The 19,819-nt window shown below is 39.6% G+C and overlaps 2 protein-coding genes across 2 annotated transcripts in view; one reads left to right on the top strand and one right to left on the bottom strand.

The window, feature by feature from the left end:
• LOC103511111 overlaps positions 1-15,685 on the bottom strand; it is a 21,189-nt gene extending 5,504 nt beyond the window's left edge. The window contains exons 1-6 of the mRNA XM_026824965.1: positions 15,551-15,685; positions 9,157-9,580; positions 7,758-7,832; positions 7,364-7,570; positions 5,548-5,742; positions 4,739-4,889 (exon numbers count right to left, since the gene is read on the bottom strand). Coding sequence (XP_026680766.1) covers positions 4,739-4,889; positions 5,548-5,742; positions 7,364-7,570; positions 7,758-7,832; positions 9,157-9,534 — 1,006 coding nt within the window. The 5' untranslated portion in view covers positions 9,535-9,580; positions 15,551-15,685. The remainder of the gene's footprint in view (positions 1-4,738; positions 4,890-5,547; positions 5,743-7,363; positions 7,571-7,757; positions 7,833-9,156; positions 9,581-15,550) is intronic.
• Positions 15,686-18,526: 2,841 nt separating this feature from the next.
• The window catches only part of LOC103511109 (integrator complex subunit 7-like), a 23,988-nt gene continuing 22,695 nt past the window's right edge, over positions 18,527-19,819 (top strand). Inside the window, exons 1-2 of the mRNA XM_026824964.1 lie at positions 18,527-18,556; positions 19,056-19,301. Coding sequence (XP_026680765.1) covers positions 18,538-18,556; positions 19,056-19,301 — 265 coding nt within the window. The 5' untranslated portion in view covers positions 18,527-18,537. The remainder of the gene's footprint in view (positions 18,557-19,055; positions 19,302-19,819) is intronic.

The raw sequence follows: 19,819 nt of genomic DNA, 5'->3' as shown, positions 1-19,819 counted from the left end.
GGTGTAGGTTACCTATACTTAGAGGCAAACAGCCCCAAAAGATGGCTTAAGGCTGGATAACTATTAGGATAAGGATTACGTGTAGGTTACCTATACTTAGGGGCAAACAGCCCCAAAAGATGGCTTAAGGCTGGATAACTATTAGGATAAGGATTAGGTGTAGGTTACCTATACTTAGGGGCAAACAGCCCCAAAAGATGGCTTAAGGCTGGATAACTATAGGATACCTAAGGATTAGGTGTAGGTTACCTATACTTAGGGGCAAACAGCCCCAAAAGATGGCTTAAGGCGGGATAACTAGGATAAGGATTAGGTGTAGGCTACCTATACTTAGGGGCAAACAGCCCCAAAAGATGGCTTAAGGCTGGATAACTATTAGGATAAGGATTAGGTGTAGGTTACCTATACTTAGAGGCAAACAGCCCCAAATGATGGCTTAAGGCTGGATAACTAGGATAAGTTTATACGAATCTGCTGATCAAAAACGAGACTTTTTTCGCCCTCCACTCTCCTCCCATGTAGCTAGGTAGGTACCTATAGAGGGCTATACCTTTTTGGATGGTCTGAATTCTGAGTCTTAATATCTCTTTGTATTTGTATCCATGAATCTACGACCCTAGATGATTATTTGATTAATCTTAGATCATTGGCACATCAAACAGTTCAACTTAATGATCTTTCTTCTGCCATTACCATTCGGCTACAGCTGAAGCCGCTAAAACAACAACAACAACAACTCAATGATCTAGTGCTGATTCTAATTGAGATCACATCTCTTTCATGATCTCAGAATTCAGAGTCGAAGGTCATGGGGCTTTGATCTTGCCAGATCTGTGTCACGGAGTCGAGTTCAAAATCAGTGGAGGAGTGATAGAAGGGGTCACAGAGTGACAAAATCAATGGAAGTTTGGATAGAAAAGGGACTCATGGGGTGCAAACTGCCTTTTTCAAAAGATCAAGGAGCGGAGATGAGCTCAAAATCAGTGGAGAAGTGATATAAGGGGCCACCATGTTCATATAAAATCAGTGGAAGTTCTTATTTGATACCGTGTTTTCCCAAAATTTCCATCAAGGAAATTTAAATACAACGTCCGAATTTGTGATTAGCCAGCACCTGAGAGCCATGTTTGTTGATGGGTTCTAAAAAGAACAAAAGTTGAAACATGTCCTAGGCTGCTCTTGGGAGTTAGCTAAAGTAATACCTTCTAAGGTCTTTAAAGACCAGGGTTTTTACCCTTTTCATTGGCGAGTTACCCACCTCCTCAGACCTCACCCCGGTTAAAAGTCAGCAATATGCAACTGCCCAGTTCATTACCCATCCGAATACCAACCAAGTGCAACGTTGCTTAGCTTCAGTGATCCATTAGGAAATGGTGCGTGCAACGTGCTATCGCCGCGCCGCCGTCACGCTGTTTGTAGCTGTGCCAGATTTTAGTCAGAGTTTAGTGATCCATATCCCATCATTCCCATCTTTTGTGGCCACATGTGACCCATTTTGGGCGCATCATTTGGTGATTTGGTGCCCACTTCGTTATTCGCCACTCCATGGCATGGCATAGTTTCTATTCAAGATCCGTTTAAGAATGGAATCAATGATAATAATAACACAAAGAAACTGCATTTACATTTACAGTTTACAATTATTTGTTTTTAATTTATTATTGTGACTGATCGAAAGAAGTGATTAATGGTGAAATTTGTCGAAGGTGATATCATGCAGAGTGAGTTTGTGAAGGTTAGGAAAGTCATGGTCCAAATATAATTTTAGAATGTAGGTATGAAGATAGATAGTTATTTAGTTATAGATATTGGATATGAAAAGATTTGCTAGAGGGAACTGTAACAACGGAGGTCTTATCGTCCTGAAATCAAAGAGAGGAAGAACAGGAGAAAGACTGAAAGACAGCCGTTCCGAGAACGAGCCTTACCTGTTTAGAATAATTTCCGTCCCGGGAAGGAATCGAACCCACGACCTAGCGTTCACAAGGTAAATTGCGATACCCTCCAAGTTAACTAGGCTGGAAAACCAAACATTTACTGTCTGGCTAGGGGACGTTAAATAGAGAGAAGACTTAGCGTCTGGCTGTGGGACTATAAACAGGGAGGAGAACAGCTAACGAGCTAACCCTAACCAGCCTAGCAAGCTGGCAGTTCCTCAAAGGGTTCTCTCTGCTTTTAAAGACCAAGTACAAGTCCTCACGATGGTTGACGGCGGTTCAGGACGAGCCAGCCAATTTAACATGGCTAGAGCTAGAGACCATCACTCCGGTGTATAGCAGATACAAAAAGACATCTTATCTTCATTCTGCTATCGCCGTTCGGCGAAAGCTAAAGCCACTACAACAACAACAACCAAACATTTAGGGTCAAATGATGCACAGACAATTCCTAATATTCTTTTTTTTAAAAAAAAAAAAAAAAAAAAAAAAAAAAAAAAAAAAAACAGTCAGTCATAAAATTCAACTAAGCATAGGTACCTAGTCAGTCCTCAAATTCCTCAATTATAAAATCACTTTTTCGCAATCCTAAATTTCTGACTAATATGAAGGGTAGTAAACACTTTATCAGAATGCCTGACTAATATGTCGTGTGTAGTGAGAACACTCTCAAACTCTCATTTAAATTACATTTCTTAAGCCGGTTCCCACTTGTCGTTCGGAAAAAAATCGTGTCGTGTGTAGTGAGAACACTCTTATATAATTACATTTCCTAGGCCGGTTCCCACTTGTCGTTCGGAAAAAAATCGTGTCGTATGTAGTGAGAACACTCTCATTTAAATTACATATCCTAGGCCGGTTCCCACTTGTCGTTCGAAAAAAATCGTGTCGTATCTAGTGAGAAGACTCTCATTTAAATTACATTGCCTACAGGACACTCAGAAAAAATCTGAAGAAACTCACGGCGGGGCGGGGGGGGGGGGGGGGGGGGGGGGGACAAATACCATAACATATAACGTGTCCTAGGATGCTCGAAGTCTCGAAGGTGTTGGCCGAAACCCCAAAACCATACTTTTTCTTGAAGGGGTTTGATAGAGGGAAGTGTCTGTAACTGCTGATTACTTATTGTCCTGAAATCGAAAGAAGGAAGGCAGGATAGGAAAAAGCCAGCCGTTCTGAGAATAACGAAGCTTATCTGTTTATTTGCGGCAAATAAATAAAGTGGCCTACAGTTCTTTCGGGAAGTTGTTTCTCTTTAAGAAACGCATGAGGGTAGCTACGGAGTCTGGGTCATCTTTGAGGACATCAGAGAGGGCAGAATTCAGGAAGGAGTTGGGGCGGAAACGCATCTTTCGGCAGGACAGAACAATATGCTCTACTGTCAAGGGGACATTGCACTCGCCACAAACCGGTGGGTCTTCTCTTCTGAACAGGAACGAATGAGTAATTTTGGTATGCCCAATCCTTAACCGCATCAGACACACTTCATCTAATCTTGATTTCTGGCACCCTTGCCAACTTCCTGCCAGAACAATTATTTATTTATTTTATTTCTAAAGGTTTGATAGAGGGAACTGTAAATGCTAAGGTTTTATCGTCCCGAAATCGAAGAGTGAAGGAAGATAGGACAGGAGAAAGCCAGCCGTTCCGAGAACGATCCTAACTGTTCAGGATAAAATCTGCCCCGGGCGGGAAGCCTAGAGAGTCCAAATAGTGATGTACCGGAGGGATGGGTGCTCCAAATTTTCGGAGCCTGGCCTGGACAACAGTAAAGGAGAAAAATTGAGTTCGCCCCCCTGAAAGGGGAGCCCCTTCGGCTACTTAAAAGGCCCTGGGTGAAGCATGGGTAACCTGCCAGTTGTAAATAAAATTATAATTAGTGTAGGTAAATAAAATTAAAATTATCTTTAGTGGCAACCTCTTTGGTGGTTATTACCATTAATATCTTTTTATATTTATAATTTTCTCCATCCTTTTCAATGTTAAACCTATGTACATATGTACTTATGTTTGATGTAAATAAATGAGGCCTGTCTGTTGGCATAATGGGACTTTTTAGTCTTAGCCGACAGTATAAATAACGTATATTAAATAAATAAATAATTATAATTTGTCACTCTGGGCTCTGGGGATCGAACCCAACTTCAGTTTCGTAAGTACTTACCTTGTCTGTTTCGTACAGGAGGGGTCGTAGAAAATGACAGAAACTTCAAACTATTAAACTTTGCTCATAGTTAAAGGTTACAAATACTCTAAGTCTCCAAGGTCAATGAGGAAAACGCTTTATAAGTCTCGAGATCAACACGTTTGTGAAGAGGAAGATATCAAAATAAACCTCCAAGGCCATCAAAATACACAGGTAAGTTTTGGAGTTTGCTCATTTTCAGAATTAAAAATCCCTAAGTCCTTCTTTCTCTGATTCCCAAAAGTGCAGAAATGGACTTTGTGATTTTTAATTCTGGCCTCTCCCATTATTCCTCTATGATGGTATGAAACATATGTATATCTAATACCTATCCATTGTAACATTCATACAGAAACATAACAACAATACAATGCAAAATACTATTGTTCTTTGTCTCATATGATGGGTTTATGCCTCCGTAACTTCTCATTATAAGAATAGGTCACTAATATTCCTTTCTATAGGGATGTTTGTTTTAAACCTATCTTTTCATCAGTTTGTTCACAATAGATCAGTTGCGCTTACTTGGGTGATGTTTCAAAGGCTCTTCCCCATCCGGTTTGGATGAGAACAGCCCATCTGTTTCGAGATTGGATAGGATTTCGTAAGTACTTACCCTGTCTGTTTCGTACCGGAGGGGTCGTAGTCTCTTCCCCATCCGATTTGGATGAGAACAGCCCATCTGTTTCAAGATTGGATAGGAATATGGTGTACTGACGATGAGGAGTCCATGTGCTGTACAGATGACCTGAACAGCTCTCGTTAATCTGAAGAGAGGAAGCAGAGGGGAAATGAGAAACTGCCGCTAAAGGTTGTAACGCTAAAACCGGTTTTAAATTAACGACTTTTTAAAAAGTTTTAGATACACTTCGTTATCTAAAACTTTCTCGCTTGGAGTTCAGGTCGTCGCGACAAATTTCAAGATCAGAGCTCATTTGTGTGAGAAAATGTGAAAAAAAATCCCCCAAAAACCAGCTTTTTTGGTTAATTTGATATATAGGTCGACCAGGTTTGGATAAGTCCTTCTATGGGTACGGACAGACGACACCGAAGCGAATACAATAGCCCGTCCCTTATACCTTATACTATTGTAATAATAAAGGAAGGACGGACTAAAAATGATGAATTTGGTGCATTTTCCGGTCTTGATTCCAACAAGGAGTTTACAGACGAGAACAGTTTGGCAACTGAACCTCCCTGTCCAAAGCTTTAGAATTTTAGTCCAAAGGTGTGTACACACATAGTTGACGACGCGACGGTCGATGTGAATCGACATCGGTCGATGTTGATCGACGACGGTCGACTATGTTTGGGCACACTTTAAATCGTCATACGATGGGTGTGTACAGAGGGCGGTCGAGTTTTTTTGGGCCCCATTTTAATCTTTATAAAAAAAAAAAAAAAAAAAAAAAAAAACCAACTTACATTAGCCTTAGCGCCAGACTTGGGCTTGTGTTCCTTCTTCTCCCCGCTAGGTGTCTCGGATGATGGTGCAGGGGCGTCTGGTTTCTCCTCTCCACTAGGACCTCCACTTTCTGCCACTCCGTTAGTGGGAGTCTGGTCCGGTATCTCCGATGTCAGACAGTGTGTCACCTCCTTGTATTTGGACAGATTGTCCAACTGTAGGGGAAGAAATGAAATGTGAGATAGACAGCAATAGATCAGTTGCGCTTGCTTGGGTGATGTTTCAAAGTCATAGAGCAGGAAAAATGAGGACCGACGGAATTTTTCTTTTTCTTCCGCGACTTCTAGATCCCGAGATAAATCGATTTAAAAAATACCGGTAAATCGTAAACTTTGACGTCACGGCATACGCTCCCGTAGGCGACGACGTCATAATTCATGACTTCCGCTTCGTTTGTTTTTGCGCAAGCGTTTCTGCGCATTTTAACGTGAAATCTGACGTCACAACTCTTCGAACTTTTTCATTAGGACGGCAATTAAAAATTGAATTTTCGACCTTTTAAAGTTACTTTTTCTGAGTTTTGACCTCAGATTTGGATTTTTCCCAACTTTTTACATAGGAATTGACCATTTATTTATAATTTTTACCCATTTGCAACTGCTCCATTATAGAATTTTGGGTGTTCAACAGATCAAGGATATAAGCAGTCCTGAGACTTCAGTGGTGTAGTGGTTAGCATGGAGGGCTTAGAATCCGGAGGATTTTTTTTCAAGAGGTTTTTTGATAGAGGAATAGAATAGAATATACCTTGTTTATGCTACCAGAATAGGACTGAAAAGTCCCTTTACTCTCGCAGTCTAAACAAGGTCTTATATATTTGATTGGTAATAACTGAGGGAACTGTAACTGATAAGGTCTCATCGTCCCGAAATCGAAGAGAGAAGGAAGATAGGATAGAAAAAAGGCAGCCGTTCCGAGAACGAACCTTATTCCTTCAGGATAAAATCCGCCCCGGGCGGGAATCGAACCCACGGCCTAGCGCTTACAAGGCAGACGCGCTACCAACCAAGCTAACTAGGCTGGACGGAGGGCTTTGAATCTGGAGGAAACAATTGTAATGTAATGTAATGTAGCTTTATTTATTTTTCATATAAATTTATACAAAGGTAGATAGGTACAATGGAAAAATTACATGTTTAAAATAAAATTGGTAAAGTACATAAATAGTAATAAGGATATAAAAAAAAGTAAAAATAAACATAATAAACACTTCTAGGAGTTAGACCAAACCACTTCTAGGAGTTAAACCAAACCAAAATACCATAATGGAAATCAAAAATGCTTGAAAAAAATTGAGATCATCCACAAATGAATCTTAAAGCTCAAAAGGAACAAGAGGCAATTGTTATAGGAAGAAAGAAGATCTATGAAAGAATAAATTGCCAAAGACCTGAGCTGTTCCCTCCTCAGTCGACACAAACTTGAGCTATTCTGCTAAAGTTTTAGACGAGGAGGATTCAGCTCAAAGTTTATTGAGCTCGAGATTGAATTGTTCTGAAGAATAAAATAAAAAATCCTACCTACCTCTAGCTTGTGGTTGTCCGAGGATACGTACTTTTTAAGGTCATATAGGTTTTTTTTCTTTTCTTTTTTTTTACATAACTCCAGAAGTACATTTTTTTTTTATTTTTTTTTTTTTTATTAGGTAGGTACTAAATGATTTTTTTTTTCAATCATCAATATACAAATACATCAATCCAGCTCCATCACCAAAAGCATAAGGCTTAACAATCTATAGGTCATATAGGTTAAGTTACATCGAGTTCAAATACTTACAATGTGCTGCAATTCGCCAACCACCGCCTCACTGTACCCCACCACGGACACCTTATGGAACCAATAGCTCATCTGAGTCCCCTCCGGTACCACCCAGGACTTCTCGTCCACCCTGTAAGTACCGTGAATATTGAGTGTGTACAGAGGTTGGGAGCATCCTGTATTTGAATAGTAGTAGTGGCCCTTTGTCGTGATGTGTTTCAGTACCTGGGAAGTAAAGAATAGGATGAGGGACATACTATGGGATGGGTATGCTATGACACGGAGCTGAGAGCGCACGGCGGTATCCACCAGATCTTCGGGGGCGGCGTGCCCTTTGTCGTGATGTGTTTCAGTACCTGGGAAGTAAAGAATAGGATGAGGGACATACTATGGGACGGGTATGCTATGACACGGAGTCGAGAGCGCACGGCGGTATCCACCAGATCTTCGGGGGCGGCGTGCCTTTTGTCGTGATGTGTTTCAGTACCTGGGAATAAAGTATAAGTAGTTATAAATAGCCTCAAAGCATCCTCCATGGCCGAGTGGGTGTCATACTCGGCTTGCACTCCGGAGTTCCCCGGGAACACGGTAAAGTATTAGTAGATAAAGAGCCTCAAAGCATCCTCCATGGTCGAGTGGGTATCATACTCGGCTTGCACTCCGGAGGTCCGCGAGAACACGGCGGGGTCTATGTTTTTTCGGCTCTGTGCTTGGAATTCGAGGTTCACTCAGTCTCGTGAGGGCACCGGAGTAGCTACATACTTTAATCGAGTAGCGACCAGTGGCGGCATAACCAGTATAAAAATATATATTTTTTTTCCTTTCAGTGTTTGATAGAGGGAATTGGAAAAAACGGTGATCAGAATCGAAATTGAGGAGAAAATGAGGGCAGGATAGGAGAAAGCCAGCCGTTCCGAGAACGAACCTCATCTGGTTAAGATAACGGTCGCCGGGTGGGAACTCTACTACAGTAGCTCCTCAATTCTCCTAACGCAACTGAATGCACCTCGTATGCCAAGAACAAAGGCCCCTAGCACAGAACCGAAAAAGCTTCGATTCCGCCGGAAATCAAACCCGAGACCTCCAGCGTGCAAGCCTAGTGTGATGCCCACTCGGCACGGAAAATGCTATTATTATTCAAGCAAACATGATAACGTGGGTGGCGGCATTACAGCTGATTAAATAAAAATGTGGTCGGCATAATCTACCAATACCAACAATTCAGCGATAATTTATTGATTTATAAGAATATCGAGTAAGTTTATCAATAGGATGTGAGACTCCTTTCATAACTAATATTTGATAGCAGGGCAAGTAAACATTTCAAAGTACAAGACTGAGATAACATTCCACAGGAGAGACTTATGATTATGACTATTATGAGTCATTTGGTTTCATCCCTATCAGTGTACAATAGTAGATATTATATTCCATGTGTTCAGTAGGTCAATATAAAACTTATGTTCCTTAATACATTGAAATTAATTAATATAGCTAGAAATACCGAAACTTTCGTAGTTTTTCCCTCTCCTCTCCCTATTCGACGTCGCTTAACCTACATATGTAATCATAAGAAATGGTCTACAATTTTCAATTTTTCCCTTATAATCTACTACAAAACTACAAGATTAAAAGTTTTTTTTTTTAATGTCTAGGGTCTAGGACATATTAGACAGCTACTTATTTGTACAATTATAGTTTTATTGTAAATGTATCATACATAAAGAAGTGAAACTGAATGGTTGAGATTAAATGAAAATAAACAAAATTACACAGGTGAAGGGAAAAAAGCAATCAAAATGGGTACTTACGGCAGCAATCTTCTCGCGATTGGCGAGCTGCTTCTCGACGTACTCCGACATGCGGGCCTCGTCCGCGGTTCCGTCAAAGTACACCGTCATGTCTACGCCACTCGAGTGCGCGATGTCGAAGAACTGCGACAGGAACGTCAGCATGTGTCCCCACTGACCACCACAGGCCCAGTCCGAATAGAACCCTCCGTAGAGGCGGTCCAGACAGGTTTCCGCGTCAACAACGAGGGAGAGACCGCCATAACCGCCTGCGCCGTACTTGCTCTTCCGCTGCGCCTTGGCGGCGAAGCTGCGCCCGATTTTGACAATGTCGACTGGGACGCACGAGCCGGGTACGGCGCCCGACTCGATGAATGTCTGCAGATCTTGAATACCCATGCTGGGGGGCCCGGGAACACTTGGCAAGATCACCGACCGCGCAGTGCTGTGAAACAGACAGGGTCGAGAAATGAGATACTGTTGTTGTTTTTTTCTAAATCATCAATTGATTTATACGTATTTTTATTTTTTCTTCCTTTTTTTAATACCTCTAGAACCAGCAAAATAATGTTGCCTGCAGCTACTTATGAAATATTGGCCAGTTAGGAAAGATCATGCAAGTAAAAATAAGACTATATCCACCATACCCAGAACACAGTAAAAAAAAGTTGCATAGGAACTCTCATCCTTAAATTCCGCGCAGGGCATTACATTCTTCAATCTCAGAGGTCCTCCCAAAAAACCAAACTTAAAAACTAAATGTTTAACAAGTATAGGGACAGATATTGTGGAAGAGGGACAAAACTACAGCGATTTGCTTCTTAAAAAGAAGAGTTGTGTGAACCAGAGTGGAAATTTTTTTACCATTTGAAAAAAGAACCGAATCTGAAATATTTTCTAAAAAAAAAAAAAATCCTCATGAAATAGGAACACATGGCTGAGTTCCCACACTGATTTACTATCGAAAATGACTGGAGATCACTACAGAAAGCTGGTTTACACTTGTTCTTATCGGCGGGCAGGTCCACAGAAACGGTTAGGGAACTGTTAACCAACTCTGCCAACCGATAGAAATGGAAAATATCAACTTTCTGTAGTGGTCTATTGGTCAATCATCACTATCCCTCTCCCCCACTTGTCCATCCCTCTTCCACAAAAAAATCTGAACCCTTACTTTGTTATACAAGATGAACAGCAGGACTTGATTCAGCAGCTGACAACCCTAAGCCTTGGAGTGGGCTTTTGTGTATGGAGTCAAGCCAGTAGATACGAAATACATGCCCACCTCTGAGGCCGAGTGGTCAAGGTACGGACTTTCAACCCGGAAGTGCTGGGTTCGAATCCCTGCCAGGGCGGAAATTTTCTAACTAAACTTTTCCGATCTTGCATAGGCATGAATATAAAAAAAAATGGTTTTTTTTTTTTGTGTGAGATAGGTACTAGGAAAATAAAAAAAAGGAAAGAGGAAAGTTCCTAGTGCCCTTTTCCTGCTCTCTTTCAGGGAATGAATTGAAGCTGAGAATTTTACTCTACTCATCAAAATGACACTACTCGGTAGTAGGCTAAGTATAACACTGGACAGTTCTTTGGGAGAAAATGAACAGGATGCTAACTCGGCTCTGGCTGAACTTGAAAAGGGTAAGTGAGGGCCATGAGCCTCTATAGACCTGCCTTCACAGCATCCACAAATCACCTAGTCACTGTTGCCACAAATTACCCTCAGGCTCTGTAGCCAGCCATTAAGATCGTGGTTATGTATTTATGATAGGCTTTGACTGTTGGGTTAGGTTTTTTGCTTAGGTTACCATTCCCATGCCAAACTGTAGAAACAATAACCCAACCCAACAGTCCAAGCCTATCATAAGTGTCTCATGCAGTCCCAGCACTCATAGAAGCTGGAAATATATGACCTATAACCTATAAGTAACTAAAAACTGATGGAAAGCAAGGTGCCAAGAGGGATCTGAGTTCTGGTATCATGGTCCATAAGCCCTGGACTATAACCCCAGCCCATAATGTGTTATGAAAGGTAGCAATTAAAAATAAAAGGGGTGGGGGGAACACTAAAATTACCAAGTAGCCCCTAACAATATTATTTGTTGGACGAGAGAAAATATTAAACGTAGAAAAGTGTATTTCTTATGGGGAACTTAAAAACCGTCAATATCTCGGGAACGGTTTGGAATTTTGGGAGTTTCCGATTTTTCCCAGTATGTACAAAAAATAAGGAATCCAATGGTGAAAACCGCATCTTCCTAGCTCATCTAGAAGTGGGTTAGAATTTGTATACGTGAGTGAGTCAGTTACACAAGGGGTTGTATATATTTTAGATAATTGTTGTTATAGGTTATGTCACTTAAGACAGGAAATACCTATGTTATTTGAGGATAAAGGTCATTTAATTCATTGAGTTTTTCTTTAAATCCAGGGCTGAGATCGAGCAAAATTGGAGAGCAGTGTGAGGCGATAGTAAGATTTCCCACTTTGTTTGAAAAATATCCCTTCCCTATTTTGATCAATTCTTCATTTCTGAAATTGGCAGATGTGTTCAGAGGCGGGTAAGTATCCTTGTCTACAGTCTTCTATGATCATCTCATTGATACCATGGACAGGGCTGTATTTAGGAGGGGGCCTGTGCCCCCCCCCCTCAAGCTCCATTTATAGATTACATAAAATAGCATTGATAAGGTTATAATGGGCTGAAGTGTGTCAAGAATCAAACAAAGCTAGACGAGCCAGTCTAGTGAGCTTAGTTGGTAAAGCGTCTGCCTTGTAAGTGCTAGGTCGCAGGTTAGATTCCCGCCCGGGGCGGATTTTATCCTGATGGGATAATGTTCAAACGAATCTAGATTCCTTTGATTCAATAGAAAAAATACCCCTATGGTATTCCACTTTCATAGTTCACCATTGCCCGTCCACTTTCAGGTAATCTGACCATCTTGTTTTGATACATCTTCCCTGAGAAATCGAAGTTCTTTTACAACATCTTTCACATTCTGAGATGCAAAATTATCAAGAAATTTTTCATATCCCTTTTCAATACCTTCGTAAGCACCTACCTCGGGTCTTGGCATATGATCAAACTGACTGTAATCAATATGCAAATGATTCAGTGGTATCTGTTCAAAGGTTTTCTCATATTGTGATAGATGTGCTTGGCAATTCCTCAGTAATTGCTTCTCATCCAAAGTCCAGGATAGAGAGGAATGGCGATGAACTTCAAAAAGTATAATCAAATCATCACACTCTTGTTGAGATAGACCTATCTTAGCACCATCATTCCATAACGAGCGATTTTCTTTATTTTCTAAAGAGCTGAGTATACCTTGTATTTTTGTGTATAAATCATTTGTAGGATAGAGAGAAAATGATGTCAATAAACATTCTCTTACAATGGTATCACTTGCTTCTACAATAGCAGCTAGCTTGAGAAATCCTCTTGACAGAGTCTGAGCAGATTTTTTCTTCTCCTCCTTGTCTTCAAGGTTTTCAAATTCATTTATATTTGCAGTTAAAGCTCGCATGAGCATTTCAATACAGAAAATCTTATTTGTCCCAAACATTAAATCATTTGATTTCTCACACAAGTGATACAACTGTTCAGAAGACACAAACATGTCAGCAGTAGAGGACAGTATGGACATGACTTTCGTTTGGTCATTTATTTTCATCACAACATGTTTTATCCACATGTTGCATACTTTTTTCAAAAGGCTGATATCATTCTCAAGCACAACTTTGCTCATTGAGATATCAAAACACTGGTTTACAACAGATTTCAAACAAGTGTTTAAAGAACTAATCCCACAACTTACATTTGGTAATTGAGAGTAAAATAGGAAGCTATCCAAGAAAGTCATAATTTTTTCAATGCTAAATGCTCTCAGTTCATCAGTCAATTGTTTGATCCTATTTAATCTACATAGCAGAATAAAGTGCAATTCCTGAAGAAGTTCAGCCTGCTTGTCACTTGTAACACCAAGACAAGAATCCACCAGCTTTAGAGCTAAATCTTCACATTGGGAAACAATAAGAATTTTGATTCTTTTTAACACACAACTGCCTTCCATTCTATAATAATCAATTGCATCTTCTCTGCTGACTGTCTGATCATTGAAAACTTTGTCTAGAAATGTTATCTCCCAAGGTTTATGATAAATATTAATGAGAGTATCCAATGAGTCAATGCTAACATTTAATCCAGTTCTAGATTTACTCAGTTGACTTTTGCAGAGTTTCATTGAAGTTAACAAACACAACTTTGTTGCTGATTTCAAGCTATCCCAATCATCACTCAATACAATGTTCAAGGACCAATCACAAATAAGCTGAATAAATTCATTCAGGTCTTCTGAGAAATCATTCAGAAACATTAGTAATCTCTGCCATAGCTTACACAGTCCATCTATTTTCATTGAAAGAGAAACATTTCTATCAAGCAACAAGGTTGAAAACTGTGAGTATGCTTTGCTAAGGACATTATAGCTTATTTTAGATCCAGATGGAATTCGTCTATCAACAAAGAATGACTCTTTGTGAAAATTCATTTTCTTCTCTCAAACATCTAAAACCTTAAAAAGACAAAGAATCAGAAAATGTCTTGTCAACAACTAAATAAAAAAATGCCTTTATTTTATTGACAAAAAATTATCATCTCATAGAAAAGCAAATGAAAATGGTAAGTAATATGTACCTATTAATAATCTCAGTGAAAAATTATGATGGTGAAAAAAAAAAAATCCCTGGAATAAAAAAGTTTCAATTTCAAGGTGCTTAGCAAAATAGAGTGATCCCCTAATTGAACAAAGGCCAGAAAGAATCCCATTTAAAAAAATATCTACAGTACCTACCACAGAAATTCCAAACTTATTTACCAGAAAGACAAACACAAGGAGCAATAAGTTATAATTTTGATGAAGGACTGTACCAAGTTACATCAGTGTTGGAAGTTTTACTGTTTGGTTTGAAAATTTTTAATCCACATACACATTAAACAAGGTGATTTTCAAATGTGGTAGGTACATTAGAAGTAGTCAGCACAGGAGAAAGAATAATTACTTTTATTTCTGAAAATCATTCAGAAACATTAGTAATCTCTGCCATAGCTTACACAGTCCATCTATTTTCATTGAAAGAGAAACATTTCTATCAAGCAACAAAGTTGAAAACTCTGAGTATGCTTTGCTAAGGACATTATAGCTTATTTTAGATCCAGATGGAATTTGTCTATCAACAAAGAATGACTCTTTGTGAAAATTCATTTTCTTCTCTCAAACATCTAAAACCTTAAAAAGACAAAGAATCAGAAAATGTCTTGTCAACAACTAAATAAATTGCCTTTATTTTATTGACAAAAAAATATCACCTCATAGAAAAGCAAATGAAAATGGTAATATGTATAAATAATCTCGGTGAAAAATTATGATGGCGAAAAAAAATCCCTGGAATAAAAAAAGTTTCAATTTCAAGATGCTTAGCAAAATAGAGTGATCCCCTAATTGAACAAAGGGCAGAAAGAATCCCATTTAAAATATCTACGGTACCACAGAAATTCCAAGCTTATTTACCAGAAAGACAAACACAAGGAGCAATAAGTTATAATTTTGATGAAGGACTGTTCCAAGTTACATCAGGGTAGGAAGTCTTACTGTTTGGTTTGAAAATTTTTAATCCACATACACATTAAACAAGGTGATTTTCAAATGTGGTAGGTACATCAGAAGTAGTTAGCACAGGAGAAAGAATAATTACTTTTATTTCAGAAACATTGTAGGTTTAAGAGCAGAGTTCTGTTACTCGTAAACCATATTAGGTACTTAAATATAAATAATTTCTCCCCCAAAGCAGACAAAGTCAAATTATCCCCAGGATTCAAAGATAATAAGGATTGAGCTATGCCTAATGATTCACCAAAAGGTGAGATCATTCAAAGAGGTAAAGCCCCATCCTTCATCTTTAGTGGGAATATAGCAACTGTGAAATTCAGACCAAACTAAACAGTTGTAAAAACAGAGGTCAAAACCCTTTAGGTTAAGAAAGGTAGGGTAAAAAATACTCCTGCTATCACAGATACACGGTTTTGTAGTCAGAAAATATACATGAAATAGTAAGATACAGGAATGTCAGGCTGGAGGTTATAACCACTGATTAGATTCAAGGATTTAGGTTAGAAAATTGTCAGGGTGTTAACTCCCATCCTCCTACCCAATCGTATGTTAAGTTCTACGGCAAATGTGAGATGATTTGGCCTGACCAAGCCCTGAGGATTTTAGTCTAGAACATTTTCAAGGAAATATTTCATCTCCTGGCATTGAATCAAACCAAATACCGGTGACAGCGTGGTGCGTGAGATATAACCGATTGACATTCATCTGTTAGAGGAAAAATCAAAATAAAAGCTTTCTAGGGTACTCACGATTCTGAAAGTATGGACGGGAGAAGGTAAAGGTGTCTAATTCAATACTTTACTGTGTCAAAACTTTTTTATTAATAAATTGGTCCTGGATTAATGAATGAGAAAAAATAAAACACAAATTTTTGATTTTCCGAGTTCTTGGGATGTTGATGGATGTGAGAAAAAAAAAATGAACAACGAGCAAAAATTTCCACGGAAGTAGAAGAACACTGGATATTACTGGAGAGCATAGAAGTGAAGCCAAATTTTAAAAATATGATCAGAAAAACAGCCAATCAAAAGCGAATTCATGACTTGATTCAGCAGCTGACTGGATCCTCTATCTCATTCATGACTTGATTCAGCAGCTGACTGGATACTCTATCTCATTCATGGCTTGAATCAGCAGCTGACTGGATACTCTATCTCATTCATGACTTGAATCAGCATCTATCTCATTCTACACGATATTCCAGCAAGTTACACATGTTTACAGGTTGTCTCACTCTGGCATGTTCCACCTGAACATTCAGCTTGTCAAGTTTATCGTCAAACTCTTGATCACAACTATTAAAGTAGTCGTGCTCATTGTACAGAGTCAAATAGTGTGGCTCTGGTAGGAAGTAGTCATGGTCCATCAGATAGGCATCCTCGTTGAAGATATGCACAAACTTCTTGTCATGATACCCCAGGGGAATAGTAGGCGAACTTTTCAAGTGATCACCTTTGAGGGTATTACCAGGATTGGAGTTCATTTGATCTTTGCCTGCAAGGTTTATGTAGTCAAATGAAAATCCCACGCGAGACGAAAATTCCCTGACAAATGAGCTCCCCATTCACAAGTGAGTTGGGTTTTGAAATCTCGCCACTGGAGACTCTGGAGAGCATAGAAGTGAAGCCAAATTTTAAAAATATGATCAGAAAAACAGCCAATCAAAAGCGAGAAAACGAGTGAACAAAGGATTTCATTGGTTGATCAGATCAGTGATTAAAAAATCGACTGTTTGATTTCTTTGGATCGTGTGAATCCGGCTTTCAAAAGCACCGGGCACTCAGCCCGCGATTTTTCAAAATTTTGTTTATTGACCATTTCCGAACTTTTTGGTTTTTTGTGTGTTAGATACTAGGAAAATAAAAAAAAAGGGAAGAGGAAAAGGAAAGTTCCTAGTGCCCTTTTCCTGCGTGAATCCGGCTTTCAAAAGCACCGGGCACTCAGCCCGCGATTTTTCAAAATTTTGTTTATTGACCATTTCCGAACTTTTTGGTTTTTTTTTTTTGTGTGAGATAGGTACTAGGAAAATAAAAAAAAGGAAAGAGGAAAGTTCCTAGTGCCCTTTTCCTGCTCTCTTTCAGGGAATGAATTGAAGCTGAGAATTTTACTCTACTCATCAAAATGACACTACTCGGTAGTAGGCTAAGTATAACACTGGACAGTTCTTTGGGAGAAAATGAACAGGATGCTAACTCGGCTCTGGCTGAACTTGAAAAGGGTAAGTGAGGGCCATGAGCCTCTATAGACCTGCCTTCACAGCATCCCATTTGAATGTCTCCATCTGAAGTGTTCATGGTGTGTTTTTTCATAGCCATGTTTTCAGGTGGAGGGTTTGTGCTATTCTTCGTAGTTGTGTTTTTAGGTGGAGAACTTGGGCTACTTTTATGTTGAGATGTCAGGCTGCTAGCACTTACTAGTTGGGACACGGACTGGTAAGAAGATAGGTCAATATAGTTTGTGTCTTCACTGGATGCATGATACTGACTAGGAGGTTTCCGTGTGGGGTTCTGTAAACTTGATTCTTTGCAATGCTTGTCACCATCTTGATCCATTGACTCCCCAACACAATCAGGCATATGTTCTTCAATTTGAATCTCAATAATCTTTTTAGGATAAATCACTCGTTTCAGTCCTGAAAGGGTTGGGTTCTTGGCACCAACTGAAGGTTCGATTTTCCATTGTGCTTTGTTTTCTTTGGAGTTCTTCTTTCTCTTCTCCTTTCTCCGTGCGGTTTTCCTGTGTGAGCTTTGCTGTGACAATGTATTCTCATCATTCAACTTCGGTACTGGACAGTTCTTTGGGAGAAAATGAACAGGATGCTAACTCGGCTCTGGCTGAACTTGAAAAGGGTAAGTGAGGGCCATGAGCCTCTATTGACCTTCCTTCACAGCATTTACAAATCACCTAGTCACTGTTGCCACAAATTACCCTCAGGCTCTGTAGCCAGCCATTAAGATCGTGGTTATGTATTTATGATAGGCTTTGACTGTTGGGTTAGGTTTTTTGCTTAGGTTACCATTCCCATGCCAAACTGTAGAAACAATAACCCAACCCAACAGTCCAAGCCTATCATAAGTGTCTCATGCAGTCCCAGCACTCATAGAAGCTGGAAATATATGACCTATAACCTATAAGTAACTAAAAACTGATGGAAAGCAAGGTGCCAAGAGGGATCTGAGTTCTGGTATCAATCACCTAGTCACTGTTGCCACAAATTACCCTCAGGCTCTGTAGCCAGCCATTAAGATCGTGGTTATGTATTTATGATAGGCTTTGAATGTTGGGTTAGGTTTTTTGCTTAAGTTACCACTCCCATGCCAAACTGTAGAAACAATAACCCAACCCAACAGTCCAAGCCTATCATAACCCAGTACATAACCACAACTTCAAGCAGTGTCTCATGCAGTCCCAGCACTCATAGAAGCTTCCAGCTATATGACCTGTAAGTAACTAAAAATGATGGAAAGCAAGGTGCCAAGAGGCATCTGAATTCTGGTATAATGGTCCATAAGCCCTGGACTATAACCCCAGCCCATAATGTGTTATGAAAGGTAGCAATTAAAAATAAAAGGGGTGGGGGAAACACTAAAATTAAAATTTACCAAGTAGCCCCTAACAATATTATTTGTTGGATAATTGTTGTTATAGGTTATGCCACTTAAGACAGGAAATACCTATGTTATTTGAGGATAAAGGTCATTTAATTCATTAGGGTAAAATATCCATGTGCAACAAAATGTCCACCATGATTCAGGGTAAAATATTATTGATGACTGTAGTTTGTCTATCATCACAAGGGCGATGAAAGAAACAATATGTAGGTACTCCCAATTTAGGTCAACAAGAGAGCACTAAAAAGTAAATTGTTTGCAATCAAAACTTTTTTTTTTGGGAATTGAACTAAAGACCATCTGTAGTATTTTCAATTTTTGTCCTCTATTTATGAATCAAAATTTATACCAACCCCCCCTCCCAAATAATAATAATAATAATAATAATAATAATTTTGCCAATAATACAATAGTGCTGCCGCCCATAACTGTGTCTAGTTTAATGCATTCGTAGTTATAATAAAACTGTGCAAGTGCTAATCGGATGTGTTGATCAATTATCCCTCATACGCCCCGCCCCAAAAAAAAAAATAAAAAAAAATAATCCAATGCTAAGGTGTAGGGGCAAACAGCCCTAAAGGACGGGTTAGCTTCTACAAATCTAAATCAAGCTATTTATTAATTTATTTCTACCCCTCGGCAGGTCTGTCCACTCCTGTCAACATGAAACTCCAGTTGATCCCCGTACTCCAGCACATGCACCACGACACTACCACAGCCGCCATGGTCCGTATCCTCTGTACACAACTACTCAACAATTATCCTGCGGCTCGTGACTTCACTCTGGTTATTCTGAATACGCTCACGGAACTGTCCTTGGCCACACTTGTGGACATACCGTCTCAAGTGTCCCTTGTATTGGATGCGGGCTATAGCGATATAGAAACAGGCAAGTAGATTGGTTTTTTAACGAGATTTGATAGAGGGGCACTGTAACTGCCAAGGTCTTATCGTTCCGAAAGCGTTACAAGGCAGACGTGTTACCCTCTAAGCTACCTGGGCTGGCTTATCTGTTGTGGATTAAAAAAAAAAGAGGTTTGATAGAGGGAACTGTAACTGTCCACACTTGTGGACATACCGTCTCAAGTGTCCCTTGTATTGGATGCGGGCTATAGCGATATAGAAACAGGCAAGTAGATTGGTTTTTTTAACGAGATTTAATAGAGGGGCACTGTAACTGCTAAGGTCTTATCGTTCCGAAAGCGTTACAAGGCAGACGTGTTACCCTCTAAGCTACCTGGGCTGGCTTATCTGTTGTGGATTGAAAAAAAAAGAGGTTTGATAGAGGGAACTGTAACTGCTAAGGTCTTATCGTACCGAAATCGAAGGGGTAGTGCGTCTGCCTTGTAGGCGCTAGGCCGCGGGTTCGATTCCCGCCCGGGGCGGATTTTATCCTGATGGGATAAT

The sequence above is a fragment of the Diaphorina citri genome, unplaced genomic scaffold (assembly GCF_000475195.1).
Source record: "Diaphorina citri unplaced genomic scaffold, Diaci psyllid genome assembly version 1.1 scaffold675, whole genome shotgun sequence".
NCBI lineage: Eukaryota > Metazoa > Arthropoda > Insecta > Hemiptera > Psyllidae > Diaphorina > Diaphorina citri.
The sequence above is the reverse complement of the archived record's forward strand: the minus strand, read 5'-3'. Positions and strand labels throughout refer to the sequence as shown.